This window comes from Dendrobium catenatum, unplaced genomic scaffold (genome assembly GCF_001605985.2).
Source record: "Dendrobium catenatum unplaced genomic scaffold, ASM160598v2 fragScaff_scaffold_501, whole genome shotgun sequence".
NCBI classification, from domain to species: domain Eukaryota; kingdom Viridiplantae; phylum Streptophyta; class Magnoliopsida; order Asparagales; family Orchidaceae; genus Dendrobium; species Dendrobium catenatum.
Genome location: NW_021318963.1, coordinates 311,020 through 331,304, shown reverse-complemented (window position 1 = coordinate 331,304; position 20,285 = coordinate 311,020). Strand labels below are relative to the sequence as shown.

The window sequence follows — 20,285 nt, the reverse complement described above, 5'->3', positions numbered from 1 at the left end:
TAGATCATAGGAAGAGCAGAGTATCGGACAAACAAGTCTGACCAACTATGTTTTTTTTCCCCAGATCATGCCATACCTACACTAGCACCAGACCTAGAATCTCTGTCCAGACTGTCTCCCAGCCTTTTAATCAAAAGATAACCTGGGCATTCTTGTTTGCACCTATGTATATATGGATAGATAGATAGACAGATATAATATAGACACACATGCATAGGCACGCACTAACTCTCACAAACAACCAAACCCCACCTTACTTTCCTGTAAATCGCTGATGATATCTAAGCGGATGAACTAGAATTTCTTAAGATTGTACGGCGGCATCTACGGGTAGATTGATCATGAGAAGAATACATGGTATTGACAAGAAGACAGCCTATTTTACTAATCAGCGGGCCTTAATATGATGGCTTGGAGTTAAAATTCAACATTGGTATTATGGAATGAAAAGGTTAAGTTGATATTTATTTGAAGTAAATATGTTCAGCAAAAAGAATTGTTGTGAATGCCAATTGCAATTAACTTATAAGTTACACCAAGAAACTTTCAAAGAGACACGTAAGGATTTTGTAGGTCTCTTTTATTTAGGGGGTCCAAGACTGAATTAGTCGCTGTTTGGGCTTGGACTGGTCTTGGCTTCTCAAGTCTGAGTTTTTGTGGGGGTTAGCATGGCCTTTTGAGCTGTCTATCTATATATCAGTTACATTAACTAGAGTTCTGTTTTTTACTTTGTTGAAGTTCATTCTTAATTTTAATCAGAGCACAAAACTTTGATTGCAGAGGGAGATACCAAAGTTTGAAGCAGAAAGTTGAAGAATGTGATCAAAAATTGCGGGAGTTGAAGGCTGATAAGCATGAAAGTGAACGAGATGCTCGATTGTCTGAGACCGTGCAGAGTCTTAAACGGCTATTTTCTGGAGTCCATGGTCGGATGACTGAATTGTGCAGGCCTTCACAGAAGAAGTTTAATCTTGCTGTTACAGTTGCTATGGGCAAGTTTATGGATGCTATAGTAGTAGAAGATGAAAATACAGGAAAAGAGTGCATTAAGGTAAGTCAAATGAAACTTGCATTCTTTCTTTCACTTATTTAGCCGGAAAGTGTCTCTATCGGTGATATCTATGTCAACACTACTGGAAGTTTGGTTTATAAAATTAGTTTGATTTGATGACTGGAGTGGAGAGGACAAATAACTATAACTTCTAATAGAGTGAGGCGTATGCCTCATGCCAGCAAGGCGAGGCGCCTCAAGGTGGGTCTCGTCCAAGATGAGGCATTTTTTACTAAAATTGCACTGAGGCGGGCCTCAAGGCAAGCCTTATATTGCGTAATTTTAAACAATTTGTATATATATATATATATATATATATGAAGGTTTCATCTGATATTATTTTGATTTTGATAGCACTGTGCATGTAAATTGTTTTCTATTAGCATGCATACTTAATGAAGTTTTTGGTTTCAAACATGCAATCTTAATTGTTCACATGGGAATGACAGTTACAAGCAATTGGGACTCAGTCATTTTAAAACAAAACATTTAATGGGTTGAGAGCTAAGCTTTTATGATGGTGAGATAATCTTCAAATGTGCACGTTTTAGCTTTACATAGGAAGAGTAACTCTCTCCAATACATTTTGAGTTACTTTAGCATCTGGAGAGTAACTCTTTCTAATACTTTTTTAGTTAATTGAAGCATCTACTTACTATTTTTGTTTTATATGTGATAACATTGAGGAAATTTGTCGGAGTAATGCAACTATTTCTAATCAAGATTTTTTTTTTTTTTAATGTTCAGTATTTGAAGGAGCAACGTCTCCCACCTCAAACATTCATACCTTTACAATCTGTTCGTGTGAAACCAATAATTGAGAAATTGCGCACACTTGGTGGTACTGCACGGCTCGTATTCGATGTAATACAATATCCTTTAATGGAACTTTATTGGCTTTACTTCATTGCAGAATATTCTTATTCATTCTTTGTTGATAACATTTTTTCATTTACATTTATGCCCTTTAATATTTAAGGTTATATATATATATATATATATATATATATATAAGATTATTGAGAGTTGCCTTAGATGATTTGGTCATGTAAAACGGTGACCTTCCAATGACATTGTTAGGAGAGTAGATGTATTAGATTTGTCCTATGTTAAGAAAGGTAGAGGTAGATCTAAAAAGATTTGATTAGAAAATATTAGAAATAACCTTTCTTTTTTAGATTTAAATAAGAATTTGACTCTTAATAGCACACAATGGAGAAAAATGATTCATGTAGCCGAACCCATGTAGTGGGATAAAGGCTTCATATTGTTGTTGTTGTAGAGCAACCTATTGCACTATAGGGTAGAAGATGTATTAATAAGAGGGGTAATTATATTTAATCCCAATGTATTAGGATTTAAAAATGGTAGACTAAAGGTATCATGGGTAGAAGTTGAGCTAGATAGATTTGCACAAAATAGCTTTAATACCTCAAGTAACATTTAGTTGGAATAAATAGAGAGTGATGATTAATAAAATTGATGTCAATGATGATGATGATTCTTCATCAACCATTTTAACTCGAAATGAATTGAGTTTCATTTTTATATAATCTAGTTTTTCAACTTAACAACTGTACATTTGACCGATCATTGGAGAGAGCTGTCTTATTTGCTGTTGGGAATACTTTGGTTTGTGATGACCTTGAAGAAGCCAAAATTCTTAGCTGGAGTGGGGAGAGGCAGAAGGGTAAATGCACATCCAAAAACTTTATTTGTTATTTTTGATTAACTTAAATATGGTACTTATTTTAAGTTGGCAAAATCTATTAATGCAGTGGTTACCATAAATGGAATACTCCTATCAAAGTCAGGTACAATGACTGGTGGATTAAGCGGTGGGATGGAAGCTAGGTCAAATAAGTGGGATGAAAGTACAATTGAGGGTATGTATAGCCTATCAAATATTCTTGTTTTAATATTTTCATTTTTTTTTCATAATGTATGTCTCGTTTTTAAAATTTTCCTTTTTTTTTCCCAATGTATGGCCTGTTGGGTTGGCGCTTCACAGCCTTTAAGAAAAAGAAGGATAAGTTGGAAGCAGAAATGGATGCACTTGGCTCACTTAGAGACTTGCAAATTAAAGAATCAGATATATCAGAAAGAATATCTGGGCTAGAGAAGAAGATCCATTTTTCCAAAAAGGAAGAGGTAAAATGAATAAATTACTGAAATATGTTTTATTTTTTATTCTGATTTCCTGCAATGTACTTTTCATATCGGCAGCAATTTTTTTTTTAATCTTTGGAGAAACACAGGACTCTTGATATTTCAGAATTTTCTTATTTTTTGGCCCATTAAATATTTGGTTTTTTCATGGTAGCTATTGAGTGCTTGAAAATCTGTGGTGATAGAGAGGTAGTTTTATGTCCTAGCTTTATATGTAAATCCTCAAATGCACAAATAACAAATAAAATAAAGTTTTAACGCGGAAAATTTGAACATGGAAAAAAATAGGGCTTAGCCCTGTTGACCTCTATACACGTGTCAAATTTAATCTAGTGCGCCAGAGGAGGCAACTAGTGGACAGGCCACACACTTAACGAATGTCGAAGCGCCCCGATCGCTATTAAAATTATTCAAAATTCATCTAATTGCAAAATAGACTACATCGATGTACTCAAGATACTAAATTTGGTAAGGAAGAGTCGTTCATGCGCAACTCAATCGAGAATGATGATAAACATGATTTTTGGTAAGTTGCTTGAAACTACCTAAACAATCTCCGATCACCAAACAGACAACGATGATGCTATCATATGATGTAGGCAGGGGGGGAAACAAAATGAAAATTTTGTTCTTTGGGCTGCTTGTTGTCTCACGGTTTGGCCATTGGCTGCTTGGTTTTGAGCTTAAAAAGTTGGGTTATACTTGGTGCTAGCTCATTAATGTTTGAGCTAAAGTTTAACTCAATATTTGGAGGAGTAATTGCACTTCCTAGCACATAAATTCAAAAAGGTATGTGGAGTAGATCTTGTCTCTTCCCCTTCTTGTGTCTCTTTGGTTTCTTCTTTGAGAATAAAAGCTGGCTGGTTGTCTCTTGGGATTTCTCCCTGGCTGTTTTTCCCTTGAATCCCTTACTATGTTTCCTGTGTTGGCTCCTCGGGTCCCTCTCTGGCTGCTTTCTCGTGGCTCCCTGGCTGGGTTCCCCGTGGCTTTTTCTCCTGTTTTCTGTACAAAATTTGGGGGGTTGTTGTGGTGCCTTTTGGCCTTTCATTTCCCCAAACCTGATTGGTTTTGGTTGGAGGTGGATTGGCTGTTTGGTTTCTTTCTTTTGCTTATAAATTGGAGATGTTTTGGAAAGAAAGTGAGTTTATGTGATGTGATTTTTGGAAGCCTAAACCTGCGGGTTTAGTCGTGGAAAAGCTTGCGAGCTTGTTCCATTCCTCATTTCGTCTAGGAAAGCTTACGAGCTTCTGCTCTTTCGTCTGGACTTCTAACCTCTTTCTTCTATCCACAAGTTTCCTTCCACTTGTATCCTTCTTCTCAATCCAAAAAAAGTAAGTTTAGGTGTTTGTTTTAATGTCATAAGTTTGTAAGAGTCGTCTTTATCCTATAAAAGTTGTATTTTGTTTAAATGTCATATTTGTGTCTTTTTGGGTATATTTGTATCATTTTTATTGCCCTAGGAAGAGTCTGCTTTTGCTTGCAAAAATTTGGGGCTTTTCTCAAATTTTTGCTTGCATCATCATAGCAACAAATTTTTCTAAGGGAGGACACCTCGCAGTTGAATTGAGGGATGACGATCTAAATCGACATACTACAAACGAAATATTGCATGATGTTGCCCAACCATCGTCCATTCTCAAAATGGACTTCGTCGTTGTGTCTGGAACGTTGAAATCATATAAAATTGACTTGAATATTGCTTGAGTTCGTGCACAAGAACAAATGTGAAATTGGCATGAGTTTCAAGGCGACAACACACAAATCGAGATGAACGGAAATTAAGGTGCATGAAAATCAAGATGCATGAAGGAGAAGGAAACTGTTTTAATATAATTCTTCTCTCATAATTCTATTTTTTAACATATATGTATGTGTCTCTGTGTGTGTGAATAATCCTATTCTATAAAATCCTTATCCAATCCCTTACTAGCTGCCTAAATCCTGCACAAATTCTATCCTGTTAACTGCCAGACACCCTAAATCTTGATTTATCCCTGCTGCAACCAGGCTGATAGTGTGAAATAAAAAAAAAACTATAAAAAAAAACCTTAATACAAAACCTTCCACCTCTCCCTAACATGGTCTCCGCTCCTCTATCCGGTCTTTCCAAGCCCCTGTTCGAAGCTCCCAGTCTTCTCCGCTCACGCAAGCAGCCCGAGCTCTCCACCTCTGCCTTCACGTGAACACTCCAGCAGTCCTCTCGTCCCCCACTCCTTCAACTATGCAGCCAGAGTAGCTGTGGCGAACTCCCTCTCACGTAAAACCTGCCTCCCTCACCATTCCAATCACGCAACAGCTCCACACGGCTGTGCCTATTGCAGGTCTTCAAGCTCCTTATCTTCTATCCACCTCCTTCAGCAAACCATTATTTCTCAAACCCAACATAGCTCTCTTCTCTCCCAAACTCCTAGAGCAGCTCTCTCAAATCTCTAAGGTTGAATCTCCTCTACATTCCAAGAGCTGCAGCCAACACTTCGCCTCCACTCTTCAACTACAGTAGCCTCCTCCCAAGACTGCTGCCATTGCAGCTCAATCCAGAAGGCCTTTTCAACCTGCTCAACACTTCTTCCTCATCCTGTCACCTCCTGCTAACACCACCTCCAACCACACAACCCAACAACTCTCTTCCTCCCTGTTCCAATACCTAAACAGCCTCGCAATTATAAATCCTCAACCAAACCACAAATCCAACCATTCAGCCTCCTCTTCTGCCTCCTACAGCTCCTGCTACAGCAACCACTTTCATTTCCCATCCCCACTGCATCCCTTCTCTTCTCCACTTATACAACTCCCTCTCTTCCTCACTCCAAGCACAGCAGCCCACAAACAGCCCTCCAACAACCCGTAAACAGCACCACAAACAGCCATCCAACAGCCCACTACACTTCTCACTACCTACTACACAAATCCCACTTCAATTTCTGCATCCAACAGCCCTTCCTCTCTCCAATATTACTATTATTATTAATATTAGTAGTAGTGTTAAAAAAAGGTCCAAAAAAGAAGAAGATAAAATTAAGAGAGAGAGAGAGAGAGAGAGAGAGAGAGAGAGAGAGAGAGAGAGAGAGATTGTGTTTGCCCCTCATTATCGTGCATTCAACACCGTCGTCACCTTGCATATGCTAAGGTATAACGCTCACTAAACCCTAAACTCCAAAATCCCCAAAATCCCGTTGTCGATGCTTGTGGCGCAACGAGTAGACCTCCTATGCGTGCTTTTCTTAGCACGGTGTGTGAAGCTCGGTGTGATGCTTGCGACGAATCAGATATGCCATATGCTTGCTTTTCTTAGCATGGCAGAGTAAAACTTAAGTACTTGTGCGCGCTTCCATGCTGACGGGGAAATTTGCCAGCTTCCATGTAGGTATCCTAAAGACCCATGCACGCCTTTCTTGGCATGGTGGGATTGAAAACCACGTCCATGGTGTCACCTGACACTAATCATGCATGCCTTTTTTGGCGTGGTGGGCAGGCTTATAGACTCCCCATAATTTTCCCTAAACGGTGGTGATGCTGGGAGTTGCCGATATTTAGATTGAACATGGAATTTGACTTAAACAAATTAACAGAGAATCATACTTTAATGAATACTTTTGTTAAAATTATAATTAAATAAAACTTATAAATCTTGAAGGTCAATAGCACGGGACCTTCAATGTAAATGGCAGCTTGCCTAAGGGCATTAACAAAGGACTTCTAATGAGCAAATAATTTGCTTATGAAAATGAGGTACTTGTAATGTGCACAACAATGCCTATGGGTGACTACAAGGAATATGCAGTGAATGTGATAATTTGCCTATGGACGTGTATAAGGAGATTGTAATGAATACAACTTGCATATAGGCAATATTAATCAACTTGCAAAGAACATATTTATTTCCTATGGGTGGAGAACATGAAGCTTGTGATGCAAATTATAGCTCATCTATAAACAAAGGCAAGGGACTTATAATAGGCAAAACAACTTGTCTATGGGCAATAACAGTGGCTTCCAATGCTTACTACTTGCCTACAGGCAATATTAATGAAGCTTGTAATGCACAACAGTCTACCTAAAAGAAATAACAAGTGGTTTGTAATCAACACTATATTTAACCTATGAGCTGGAGCAGGAAATTTGTAGTATATTCAAAACTAGCCTACAGGCAAGATAGAAGCTCATATCGAACAAATCATCTTACTTACAGGCAACAATAGAAGACTTATTATACATACGGTAGTTTGCCTATGGGCGACAACAGGAATGCACAATGAATGTAACAGTTGACCTACGGGCATGAGCAAGGAGCTTGCAATATGATAATTTGCCTACGAGCGAGAACTGAGAACCTGTAACGAATATATCAGCTCGCCTACGAGCAAATACAAGTACCTCTATTGAACAATGCAACTCGCATACGAGCAACAAATGATCTTTAATGAAGGCTACAATTTACCTGTGAGCAGGAGAAGGGAATTCATAGTGCACATAATAACTCGCCTATGGGCAAGGACAAAGAGCTCGTATTAAACAAATCAACCTGCCTATGGGGTAGAGTAGGGGAACTTGTAGCGAGCAGAAACATAGCACACATTCAAATAATGGACTCTTGTGTGAGCTTTTAAATTTTTAATAACTTAAAATGCCCTCTCATGCATTGAAATAAAAATCCTTAATTTTAAATGTGATGCATTGAGAAGCATGTCAACGCTTCAAAGAGCGTGCAACAACCTTGGGAAGCATCCGACAACCCGATAAATATGCTATCGCCTCGAGAAGTGAGTCGCTACTTCTAGAAGCATACACATGAATTTAACACTTGCATGTGCTCCAACTGTTACATTGAACTCCTAATCTCAAGGTCTTAGAATGTTGCACGGGTCAAATATTCAAATTTCATCTTCCTCCTTAGAAGGAATGGAGTCCACATGACTTGAATTAACAAGCAAATGCCTTATCGGCTTATCATAAATCCACTGGGATATTTAATATTAAAGTTTATATTAGGCCTTCAAAGGCTCTTTAAATAAAACTCATCATAAAAGTACAATCTCTCGATTTTAGCGTTATTTTAGCATTTGCATAATCATCGATTGTTAAACCCGATCCTTTGTTAGCGAACGAACATAGTTGACAAGGTTCAAATAACTAAATATTTTATTCCTCGATGATGATCATATTGAATGTTTATCTCAACCGGAGGGGAACCTATACTTTCAAATGCCTCCAAATTCTTATGAAATATAAATATTTTCAAATGACTTCAAAATCTCTTATAGTCGTGTTGAAAGATAATATCAACTTGAGGGGTTAATTTTTAAATTCTACCAAAACATCAAAAAGCCCAATGTCTATCAAAATAATATTTAAAATTAAAAATTAATTATCTAAACTTAAAACAAAACTCATCCATCATCTGCAATCGTTTGACGAGGATGACAAGCTTAAGAATAATTAACTCATAAAGAGCAAATGTCCAATCGAGAGTATCACTTAGATTCTTTCTCAAATATTATTCTGTCAGTAAAGAAGTGGCATTTGTCCTCTAATCAATGGTTTGGCCAAACGGCGCCACGAAGAACTCGTGGCTTGGCTAGTCTAGCTTCACGTGATGAATGATTATGACTGCGGCCCTTTGACCTAGTAGCTTGGTCGAACGACTCCACTACCCTTTGGACATGGCTAAAAGCCTGTATATTCCCCATTGGCTAGTTACCAGTAAGTACTGAAAATATAGGGTATAATCGATAGGGCATAAAAGCCCTATGTAAGCTAAGGTTGACTTGAATTCATCCCTTAGACAAACATTTATCCCACGTCTATAAGGCATCCTTGTACAAAGCAACCCATGGCTGCCGACTAGGATCCTTCGACCAGATTGGGTCGACTACCTCCTTTGACTATGCAGACTAGGGATCATGATGACCCGGGACGATAGAATCATGGGATCTTGATCGGATTCATGATCATTCCCCCACCATCCGCTTTAAGTGATAAGTAATAAAAAAATTATTTTTAAATATCTAGATATGCTGCCATTATATGTTGGATATCATGTATCTATTCAATGACTAACCTTTATTGAAAGTTCTCTCTCATTATTGGGGAGAGTAATTAACTATAGGGGCTTGTGCCTATAAGAAATCAGAACTCATATCTTAAAGTCCTCACTAAGAGGGCGAAATCTCTAGATAGTATCTTATCTCTATCTAATATGTATTGTGAAAATTTACCCGGAACATAATCCGTTAAAACTCTTCCCGAATATAACGTGAAGAGGCCGAGGCCCTAAAGCTCAAATTTTCAGAGCCCACAAGCCCAATTGAAAGAATCTACTATAGATTTTGAAGTTATAAATGTGCATTTTTCCCCACCACCAGAAAAGATGGGATTATAAAATTGGGAACACTTGTTTGGTCTCTTGTATTTGTAGTTGAGATTATAAGAGAAGTAATTGAGGGAGGATGACGACAGATGGATGATGTTAGTTGAATATAGATACTTAGATAATGATGAAGATCAGATGATGGTGATTAAACAATGGTAGTCGGATGATGATGGTCTAATGATAGTTGTCGGATGATTGTAATTAAATGATGGAGAGTGAACTCACAACTGAGACATGGATATCCGACGATGATGGTGTTCCGACGATGATGGTGGTCCGAAAATGATGGTTGTGTAGTAGCTATCGGTGATCATCAAAGTCGAACATCTGGTAGAGCTTTAGAGTTCTTTTGATTTTTAAACTTTCTCCAATCTCAAATCTAGGTCTCTCTATCTAGAGATTTGATGTCTATTTATAATATTTTAAGAGCAAGCATTTTAGTAAACTTAGCCAAAATTTAATAATGTTGCATTGAACGACTTAGATTAGATCTTTTATACATAGGTCGTTTATTTAGTATTTAAGTGCTTTAATGAGCTTAATCAAATGATCTTGGGCTTATTAGATTTATCTGGTTGAGTTGCTTGCTTTGACTATAATCATGTGTTTGGTCCTCCAATTAATATCCTAGAGTTTCTTAATTCTTACTATCCTTCAAGTGCTTGATTTGGGCTCTTTTGGACTTGGATCAAATTATCTTGGATGTCATTTGGTTCACCTTGTCAATATCTTTAATTCAAATATGAATTTGTTGAAATTGGAGTTTGAGTGGTTTTGAATTTAATTTTGGAAGTTTTCAATATAAACAATATATTGAGATTCAAGCCGATCAAATGAATTTTTTTATATGTATTAATAACCTTTTAGGCTGAGAAGGAACAGTTTGTCTTGATTTTGATCTTAAGGTCAGGAGTTTCACTCATGATCATAGCTTCTCATAAATTTTAGGTGTAAAGCTATGCAAATTAGCCTCTCCCTATAGTTTAAACCAGCTGGAGCCTTGCGTCCATCTGTATAAACTTAATGCTAAAAAGTATTTATCTTTTATGGACTTATTTATGCATTTATATTTTATGAGGACACCCTATGCACGCTATGCAAAATAATACTTTTTTGCCGTTTTTTTTTTTGTTATTGTTTTGACTTTAGTAATTGATGGCTACTTTCTTGTCTATTCTTGATATGTATAGTTTTCGTATCAAAGTTACGATGTAACGTACACATTAAATGACTTCATTTTCTACCATAACGTCATTTTCATCTTGTTCTATATCACATCAGTTGTGATTATTAGTTTGTCTCAATATTTGTTTTACTATTTAGAGCTTCCTTTTTTGTTACGTCAAGTTAGCTAGTAATTCATTTTGTTGGACAAGTTCTAACCTTGTAGTTTTTCCTCTCGTATTCTGTATAGCCTGTTGAAGTTTAATCTCTCTCCCTCTTCATTGTTGCATCTCTTCTCCTGGTTATAAACTGCAAAAACCCAATCCACTTAAAACATGTAACTGGACCGCAGTGGTGCATTGGTAAATAACCAAAAAGAAAAACACATTTTATTATCACAAGATTAATTCTTTTATGTTTATTGTCTTTTCAGCAACATTTTATCCTTTATCATTTAGATAAATATTACATATTTGTCGCAACTAAAGTCTTGAAACTTGTTTTTGGTTCGACTCTCCACTTTCCTCTCGTTTCTCCTGAGGTGTAATGCTTCACTTTTAGAACAGTTTTCCCCTTTGGTGCTTTCATCTACTGTTATGTTTATTTAGTCAAGTTTTTTTTTTTTTTTTGCAGGAGAATATCAGGGGTAAGCTTTCAAAGTTAAAGGAAGAAAAGAGTAATGTTATAAAAGAGATAGGTCGTATCAAGCCAGATATTGTAAAGGTGTTGCAATCTGTTATGCTCATCGCTTTGCCTCTCTGTTAAGTTTTTATTTATTTTTTACTTTTGATTATTTATGCATGCAGCTTGAAAGTCGTATTACTAAGACGAGTGAAGATATCCGTAAACTTGACAAAAGGATAAATGAGATTTCTGATCGAATTTACAAGGAATTCAGTGAGTCTGTAGGAGTCCAAAACATTCGTGAGTATGAAGAAAACCAACTTAAGGCTGCTCAGGAGATGTATGAAAGAAAGCAAAGTTTATCCAAGCAGATGTCAAAATTAAAATATCAGTATGTCTTATATCACTATTCAATGATTTGTATATTTTTCTCATACGATGTTCACCAGTGCATCATTTATTGTATTTCTTTGTTTCCTTTTTTTTGGATAGGTTGGAGCACCACTTAGTAGTTCTTTTAATTTTTAGGGAATATGTTATTTGCTTATGCTGCTTTATATGTGATTTGTTTTTCTTCTAATTTATACAGCATTTAACAAGACGAAGGGAAAGTAGACAAATATATATTAATATGGTTTTTCTATGAGTGCTATGATAATAAGTGTATATTTGTACAGTAATAGAAGGCTATTTGGACGAATTGATTAATATTTAAGATTCAAGTTGTTTATTTATTTGCCAGATGAGAGAAAGTTTTGATGTTAATTTATGTCCAGGGAAGAAGTTTTTGGTAGGGTTTTGTTTCATGAATACTATGATTTTTCCCTTTGAGCTTAGGTTGGAGAAATGTGGGTCAAATACGGTGGGTTAATATTGACTCACAAACATTCTCATAAGTCTATCATAATTATTTGTTCGGTTTTCTAAAGCATCATTTCTTTCTTATTGAGAGTTATATGAATCATTAGCTTTAGTTTAAACTAGTCTTTGCGCACAACCTCTAGCCATGTTATTTTTTTGCCTCAGTTTTTTATTCCTACTCATTTCTTAGTGATTATATTTACTCGTCTTATTGATGCTTCTCTTATCCTTACATCTCCAAGCTCAACTTAAGACTTCACTTTACAAGCCAATACGAACCCAAGTTGAAAAAATCAAGTTCAAGTAGGCATGAACATTGTATAAGCCAGGTTTGGGTCTAGTATTTTGATTTACAAAGGAGTTGGGTTCTAATAAAGCAGATTCGGGTCAGGTCAACCCAAACCTGATTTATTAACCAAAACTTTATATATTGATGTATATTTATCTTTTTGTATTGTTCAGTGTGGATTGATTGAAAATTTGGCATAACACATATATTAATAAGGTTAAATGAGCTATGTTTGGGTTTGCTAGCCATATCATCCATGTTCAGGTTATTTAGGTCCGACCTGAGTTTGGTTAGGATCCAATTTTTCGGCCAAGTAATAAACAGGTTAGGTTTGGGCTAAAGCATGTTTGAGTTGGGTCAATGTTGGGTCTAACTCAAACCCAACTTTTTGGTGTGAATTTACACTCATGATTATCTTATCTTTAATATGTGCTACTCCCTCAATTCCTTTATTATTATAATCTTTTGCACTACTTATTAGTTTTGTTTAGTATTTATGTTAAAATTTTTATTTTTGCCATTCAAATTAGCGATGCATGGGCTTCAAAAGTGCCTCATGATGGAATATGAAGGGAAAATTTGCTACCCGAAGTATAAAAGACTCATCTCATGAGAATTCTTGGAAGGCAAATTGACAATTGTATCCCATTATTTTTTTTAATGAAAAAAAAATATTAATCATGATTTATTTTAATATTAGAGGTTAATGTTTCCTTTAGGCCCCTTAATGTTTAATCGCATGTGGCATGATACTTAAGTGAGTTCTTGCTTATAGAGCTTTGCTTGTGTTAAACATATAGGTAGGATATATCAAAAAAAATTGACAAATAGTTTTATATCTTTGGTTTGGAATGCCACTAGACCCACATAGGTGTATTTTAGAAAATAATACCGTTAAGGTTGTCTGATGCAAGGAGATTAACAAAGGATAACTCCTACAACTAAGATGCAGATGAGAGACATGATGCAATGATTTTATTTGATTAGTTTCCCAATTGCGAGTCATAATTAGATTCAAACTAATATGATTTGGATATGAAGTGTTAATAGGCTACATATCTATATCAAGGATACTAATCCTAATTCTAATGCTTAATCATCATTTCCAACTTATGGGCTTCACCAAAGTCTAGTTGCTTTGCTGAGACATTGATGTGGCATGTTCATTTAATTTGGAAAAGGTGACTGAGTTATCATACTTTTTTTGTAAAAATATTTAGATTAACATTGTCGTTGCTAGGTCCCAAGTCCTGGATGAGAAAAATGGAGGGTTGTGTTAGGTAGTCAACAACCAGCATAAAACTTGTCGAATAATCATGACATGAATCATTTAATACATTGTGTTAATGCTAGGGTGTTCCTTGGAAGCGCCTCGTTGTATGGCTGAATATAATGACTAGTTGGGCCACTGCACAGGCGCCCAGATGCAGTGTTAAATAGGCAAGGGTTCCCACATCATGGATGGATGTTGGAAAAGAAGCAAATTCATAAAACTGAAATTAGGATAGGAACTTGTAATGTAGGTTCCTTATAGACAAGTTAATGAAATTAATAGATATTATGATTCATAGGAAGATAAATATTCTTTGCATTTAGGAAACTAAATAAGCTGGAGAGAAGGCTAAAGAGATTGATAGTTTAAGATTTAAATTATGGTATTCTCGTAGGAGTCATACTAGAAATGGTATATGTGTGATTATTGATAAGAGTTTGAATATTAATGTTATAAAAATTAATGGAATTTGAGATAGAATTATAGCTTTAAAGATTGTTGTTGATGCTAAGATTATTAATATAATAAGCGCTTATGCTTCTCAAATAAGTTTGGATATATGTTCAAAATTAAAATTTTGGAATGACCTAGAAGATTTCATACAAATGATACATCTTGAAAAACGATTTTTTTATTGGAAGAGATTTAAATGTACATGTTGGTAGAGAGGTAGATACTTTTAAAAGCATTCATGGTGGTTATGACCTTGGAGCAACTAATGAATGTGGTAAGATCATATTAGATTTTTTTAGCTTATGATTTTGTAATTGCTAATACCTTTTTTAAGAAAAGAGATGAGCATATCATTGCTTATAAAAATGGATATAGTAAAACTCAGATTGATTATTTTCTTATAAGAAAAATAGATCGTTTAGATTGCAAATATTGTAAGTTATTTCGAGTGAAAGTTTATGTATCCAATATCGCTTATTAACTTTGGACTTTAAGATGAAGGGTTAGAATATTAAAATGAGTATATTGTTGTCTAAGATTAGATGAGAACATTTAAAGAATATTAATAGAATATTTTTGAGAGGAAGATTCTATATCTTAAGATTTTGTCTATGTATGATGAAGCTAATGTTATGTGGAAAAAAAAAGCTAGTGACATTAAAAATTTTACAAAAGATGTGCTTGGAGTATCACAGGGAGAAGCTATTAATAGAAAAAATAGTTTGTGGTAGAATCAAAATATACAAGAAAAGATAAAAAATAAGAAGATTTGTTATAAAATTTGGTTTACCTGTAAAAGCTTTGATAATTGGGAAACCTATAAAGAGACCTGTAAGCAGTTTAAAAAAAGCAATTTGCAATGCAAAGATTTTAGTTTTTAATGATTTATATAATATAGTAGATATTAAGGAGGGCGAAAGATATATGTAGAGTTTGCTAAACAAAGAGATAGGAGTAGTAAGGATTTAGTTTAAGTGAATTTTATTAAGGATGAAAATCAAAAAGTATTTTTATTGAAAAAGATATTCGACAAAGGTGGATGAGATATTTTGCTAAATTTTTTAATGAAGATTATGAGAATGCAGTTGACTTTAGTGATTTTAGCACTCTAACTGAAAATATATATTTTTTATCGGCGTATTAGTAAATCCAAAGTTAAAGTTTTAAACAAAATGAAGTGAGGAAAAGTTGTTGGACTTGATGATATTTTAATGGAGGTGTGGAAATGCTTAGGAGATGAAGGAATTTCTTGGCCTACTAAACTTTTTAATACTATTTTGAAGGCTAAAAAGATGTCAGATGAGTGGAGAATGAGTGTGTTGATTCCTATTTTTGAGAATAAAGGTGATGCACAAGATTGTGCAAATTATAGAGGAATTAAGTTAATGTGTCATACTTTAAAACTATGGGAGAGAATTATGGAGCATAGCCTGCGGCGTGACACTAATTGATGTAGAATGGAGGGGGGTGATAAAAATTTAAAGATTTAAAATTCCATCTCAGATTTCCCTTAAATAATGGATTTGAATTTGAAATTCAAATATGAAAAGAAGGGAGGGAAGATAGGAATTAATCATCTCCTTAATTGGGGACTTTAATTAGGAAGGAAATAATTAGGATAGAGGGGAGAGAGGGTCGGCCAAGGAGTGAGGAAAGATGACGAGAACATCAAAAGATCAACGGCTATGATCTGGAGTTTATTTTATTTTAATGTATCTTATGTACAAGTTTATTTTTATATTACTGTTTTTCCCATTTTACCCTTAGGAGTGATCATGTGGTGTTGTAGCCCGAAGGGCATTTTTATCTTTGCTATTTTTCTTTTCATGAGGCCTATTTATAGGCTAACTTTTTTGTATTGAAGGATGATGAATGAATAGACAAATTTCAGTTTCTTTCTTTCTTGCTCTTGTTGCTTGTGTGCTTCGAAGAGGAGAGATCACCCTAGGAGAGGGCCAACGCAATACCGGACAGCCGCCGGAAGGTTTGGGCTCTCGGTTCTACCTTTCTTTCGTATTCTTTTTGTTTTCCCTCCATCTCCCTCATACCCCGGCCACCTCTTGCTCCCTACCCCAAACCCGAAAACCCCACATCTCACCACCGGCCCTCCTCAAGCCCTAGCTACCCGCTGGCCACCAAACCCCATAGCCGCCGGTCCCTTGGACCTTCTCGCCGCCGGCCTCTCCCAAGCCTCCATGAATTTTGAATTTCAAAATTCAAAACCCCATTCAATACTTATATTATTTGATTTTTCTAATTATGGAAAGTTTTTGAATCTAATTCTAATTTAAATTTAAATTAGATGAGATTTCATATTCTTATTCCTTAATTAGCTAATTCATTGAGGAAGCATTAATTACTCCCCTAAAACCTCTCCCTCTCAATTGATGCCGCCGGCCCACCCCCTCCTTAATTCCCTATTTTGCCCATGCCACCTCTCTCTAATATGAACCCCTCATTAACTCTCATAATTGGAGCTTAAATCAAGGATCTCATTAAAGCCCAATTAATCCTCACTTCCCTCCTAACCCATAATTTCAAATTCAAAATTTGAAATCTCATTACTCCACTTAAGTTAGAAAAAAAAAAACTGAAATTATTTTCAGATTTTCCCACTCTACCTAATATCTAACTAAACACTCTCACCCCTCTCCAAAACCGGCCCACCCCTCCCTCTCATCCACAACCAATCTCTCTCACCCTTAGCGGCCGTCTCCAAGCCCCTCTTCTTGCTGATTTCTCTCGTTGCCGGGAGATTCTGCAAGCTGTCCACAAAATTCCAGCAAAGTGCTCTGCTGTCCAGCACCCTTGGGAGTCACTATTTGCTGTCGCGAAGCTCCTTACACCCTATAACAGTTTTCCAAGGCTTCTCTAAGCCTGATAGTTTGCTGTCCAGATTTCTGGACAGATTCTATAAGCTGCCCAGAACTTTCCTTTGTCAATGCTGCTGTCCAGAACTCCAGAGATTGGGAAATTTTGCTGTCCAAGTTGCCGGGATCGCTGTCCAGAGAATTCTGCACTTCTCCATTGCTGTCCAGCCAGCCCAACTGTTGTCCAGCCCTCCTGGAGTCCACGCCCTGCTGTCCAAGAGCTCCCAATCCCTCCTAGGAGCTGTTCAGGCTTGTGAAAGGATCCCGATTGCTAAGCCACTGTAGAAGCAGCCATCGTCGACCCCCTAAGCTTCGTGTCTTCTGCTTCATGTGGGTAAACTCTTCCACCAATCTCTCTTATCCTCCTAGTTCACTTATCACTTGTGGTTATATGTTGATTTACAAAAGATCATGCTAATTCTTCCCCACTAAAGCTTAGAGAACTATAGAGTTGAGTGAGGGACCCGTGCATAGTGCCTAGTCTCATTGTTAGTTTAGGGATTTACGTTGAAAATCATCCATGTATGCAATGTTAGATTAATTGATTGGTTTACGATTCCATGCATGTAATTTAGCCTAAGGATGATTGGGAATTGGAGCCTGGAAGAATTAGTGAGGTGGCCGGCGGTTAAGCTAGGGGCATGGCCGGCGGGTAGGGAAAGGGGACGGGGTGAAGATGGTTGATGGAGAAAGAGATAGGGAAGGAGATAGAGAAAGAAGATAAATCGTGAGCCCGGACACATCCTGCTGCTGACGGGTGATGTGATGCCCTCACCTAGGGACTTCAACCACGATGAGCTCGGACACATCCTGCGGCAAAACACAACCCGCATGTGCTCCGATCATTACATGTGATTCCTAAATCCAACGGTTTGAGAATACTGCATGGGTCAAATACTCAAGTCTCATCCTCCTCGAAAGGACTGGAGTCGATATGACTTGAATTGCAAGATGCCTCCCAAATTCTTACAATAATACAATGACTTTAACATCTCCCCGATGATGGTCGTGTTGATCAGAACTCTCAACCGGAGGGGTCAAATTTCAAATCTAACAAAAGTCTAAATCTCTGAAATAAAATTTATTTCTTAAAAACTTAAAACTAAAACCAATCTACCTCCCGCAACCGTTTGTCGGGGGTGATAAATTTGAAATTAACATCAGCTCACAAACAGTGAATGCGTGTTGGGTGTATCACTAAGATTCATCCTCAAATAACCTCATGCCACCAGGGACGTGGCATGTGCCCTCTGATCAGGTGGTTTTGCTGCAAGTTGACTACCTCCTCCGACTAAGTATACTAGGAAAAATGACAGCCCCCGGATGACGGTACCATGGGATCTTGATCAGGCTCGTCTTCATTCCCCCCACCACCAATTTTAAGTTCATGGTGATAAATTCCAAATCATAAAAATCAAATCCAAACCCTAAAATTATTGCTATTATATGCTAGATTTATAATCTATGCGATCTCTTTAATGACTAGCCTTAATCGAAAGTTCTCTCTCATTATTGGGAGGGGTAATTAACTATAGGGGCTTGCGTCTATAGGAAACCAGAACTCATATCATAAAGTTCTCACAAAATGCGGGTGAAATCTCTGGGTAGTGTCCTATCTAAAACCCAATCTACCTTCTGAAAACTCACCCGGAACCTAATATGTTAAAATTGTTCGCCGTCACATAAACAATAAAAAAGCAAAGAGACCGACTGGCGCCGAGATGCTGGGGCGAGCATATGGAATTTTCGGAGCCCACAATTTTAAATATCTTGATGCATTTGTGTTGTTACATGTATTTTGCATGATGCATTTATATGATTGTTATACGTATGCAGTGGATGTACGCAAACGTATTTGCATGTATCATGTATATTGACCTATGTATTTTGCATTTGCACACTATATGGTTATAGTGTGCGGTATTTTTTTATATGTAGATGGAATATTGCATGATATTTACTTAAATGAAATCCCCTGCATCTTTCAATAACATACATGTGGACACTCTGTTGCACATGCACGACATATTTGCATAGAAATGCAATATTGAATGACACGCTTCAATGAAGCTCTCTGCATCTACAAATGCATGCAGGATGTCATTTAAAAATACAATTGCAATCTCGAATGACATGCTTGAATGAAACCTTTTGCTTCTTACAAATGCATGTATGAGATCATTTTAAAATGCAATTGTCATGTCGAATAACATGCTTGAATGAAACCCTCTGTATCCTACAAATGCATGCAGAATGTCATTTTAAAATGCAATTGCAATGTCGAATAACATGCTTATATGAAACCCTCTATATCCTATAATTGCATGCATGAGGTCATTTTAAAATACAATTGAAATGTCGAATGACATACTTGAATGAAATCTTGTACATCCTACAAATGTCTGCATAATATAAAATGCATATTAATGCGTATTTTAATGCATGAGAGGATTTCTAAAATATTCAACTATAACTAGTTTTGCAGGTGATGTTCATTTGAAAAATGCACAAGTTTTGTATTAAGGGCCTGTAAATGCTTTCTGATGCGGACATCCAACCGTCCATGCCTATCCAAGGAGCTGAAGATCGATGGTTGTCATCGTCCCACATTATCTTATATTTTATTTGTAATTTTAATTTTTTTATTATAAATTTTCCGTTTTTATCCTCACTTAAGAGGGTCGTCCTATGTAAGCCATAGGGATATATGTGTCTTATTTTAGTTTCTTATGCCTATATATAGAGGTCCTTTCTTGTGTAATGGGATGATGAATTATTGAAGGAAAAGTTTATTCTACTTGTGTGATCTCTTAGTGAGTTCATGAGAGAAGAAGGATCTCTTTGTGAGTTCCGAGATTCCCAAGATCTCTTAGTGAGTTCTTGATGAAGAAATGATCTCTTTGTGAGTTCTGAGATTCCCAAGATCTCTTTGTGAGTTCTTGAGGTTTGTAGCTCCCTAGATTTTCCAATTTTTTCTCTTATTTCTCTTGGCATATGTTTTCCCCTTCCCCATCTCCCTACACCCGCCGGCTCCACCTCCCCAAATTCCCCACCCGTCAGCACCCAAACTTCCCCACCCGCCGGCACCTAGGCACCACCACAATCACCGGCTCCTTTCCCCCCATAGCTCTCAAAATCTGAATTCAATTCCATCATAAAAT

At 36.5% G+C, this 20,285-nt stretch overlaps 1 protein-coding gene across 1 annotated transcript in view; it reads left to right on the top strand.

Annotated features, from left to right (window-relative positions):
* Positions 1–20,285, top strand: part of LOC110094965 (structural maintenance of chromosomes protein 1) — a 71,141-nt gene that overhangs the window by 21,678 nt on the left and 29,178 nt on the right. Inside the window, exons 6-12 of the mRNA XM_028694521.1 lie at positions 781–1,051; positions 1,799–1,923; positions 2,632–2,741; positions 2,830–2,937; positions 3,063–3,202; positions 11,388–11,477; positions 11,561–11,769. Of these exons, the coding sequence (XP_028550354.1) occupies positions 781–1,051; positions 1,799–1,923; positions 2,632–2,741; positions 2,830–2,937; positions 3,063–3,202; positions 11,388–11,477; positions 11,561–11,769 (1,053 nt within the window). The remainder of the gene's footprint in view (positions 1–780; positions 1,052–1,798; positions 1,924–2,631; positions 2,742–2,829; positions 2,938–3,062; positions 3,203–11,387; positions 11,478–11,560; positions 11,770–20,285) is intronic.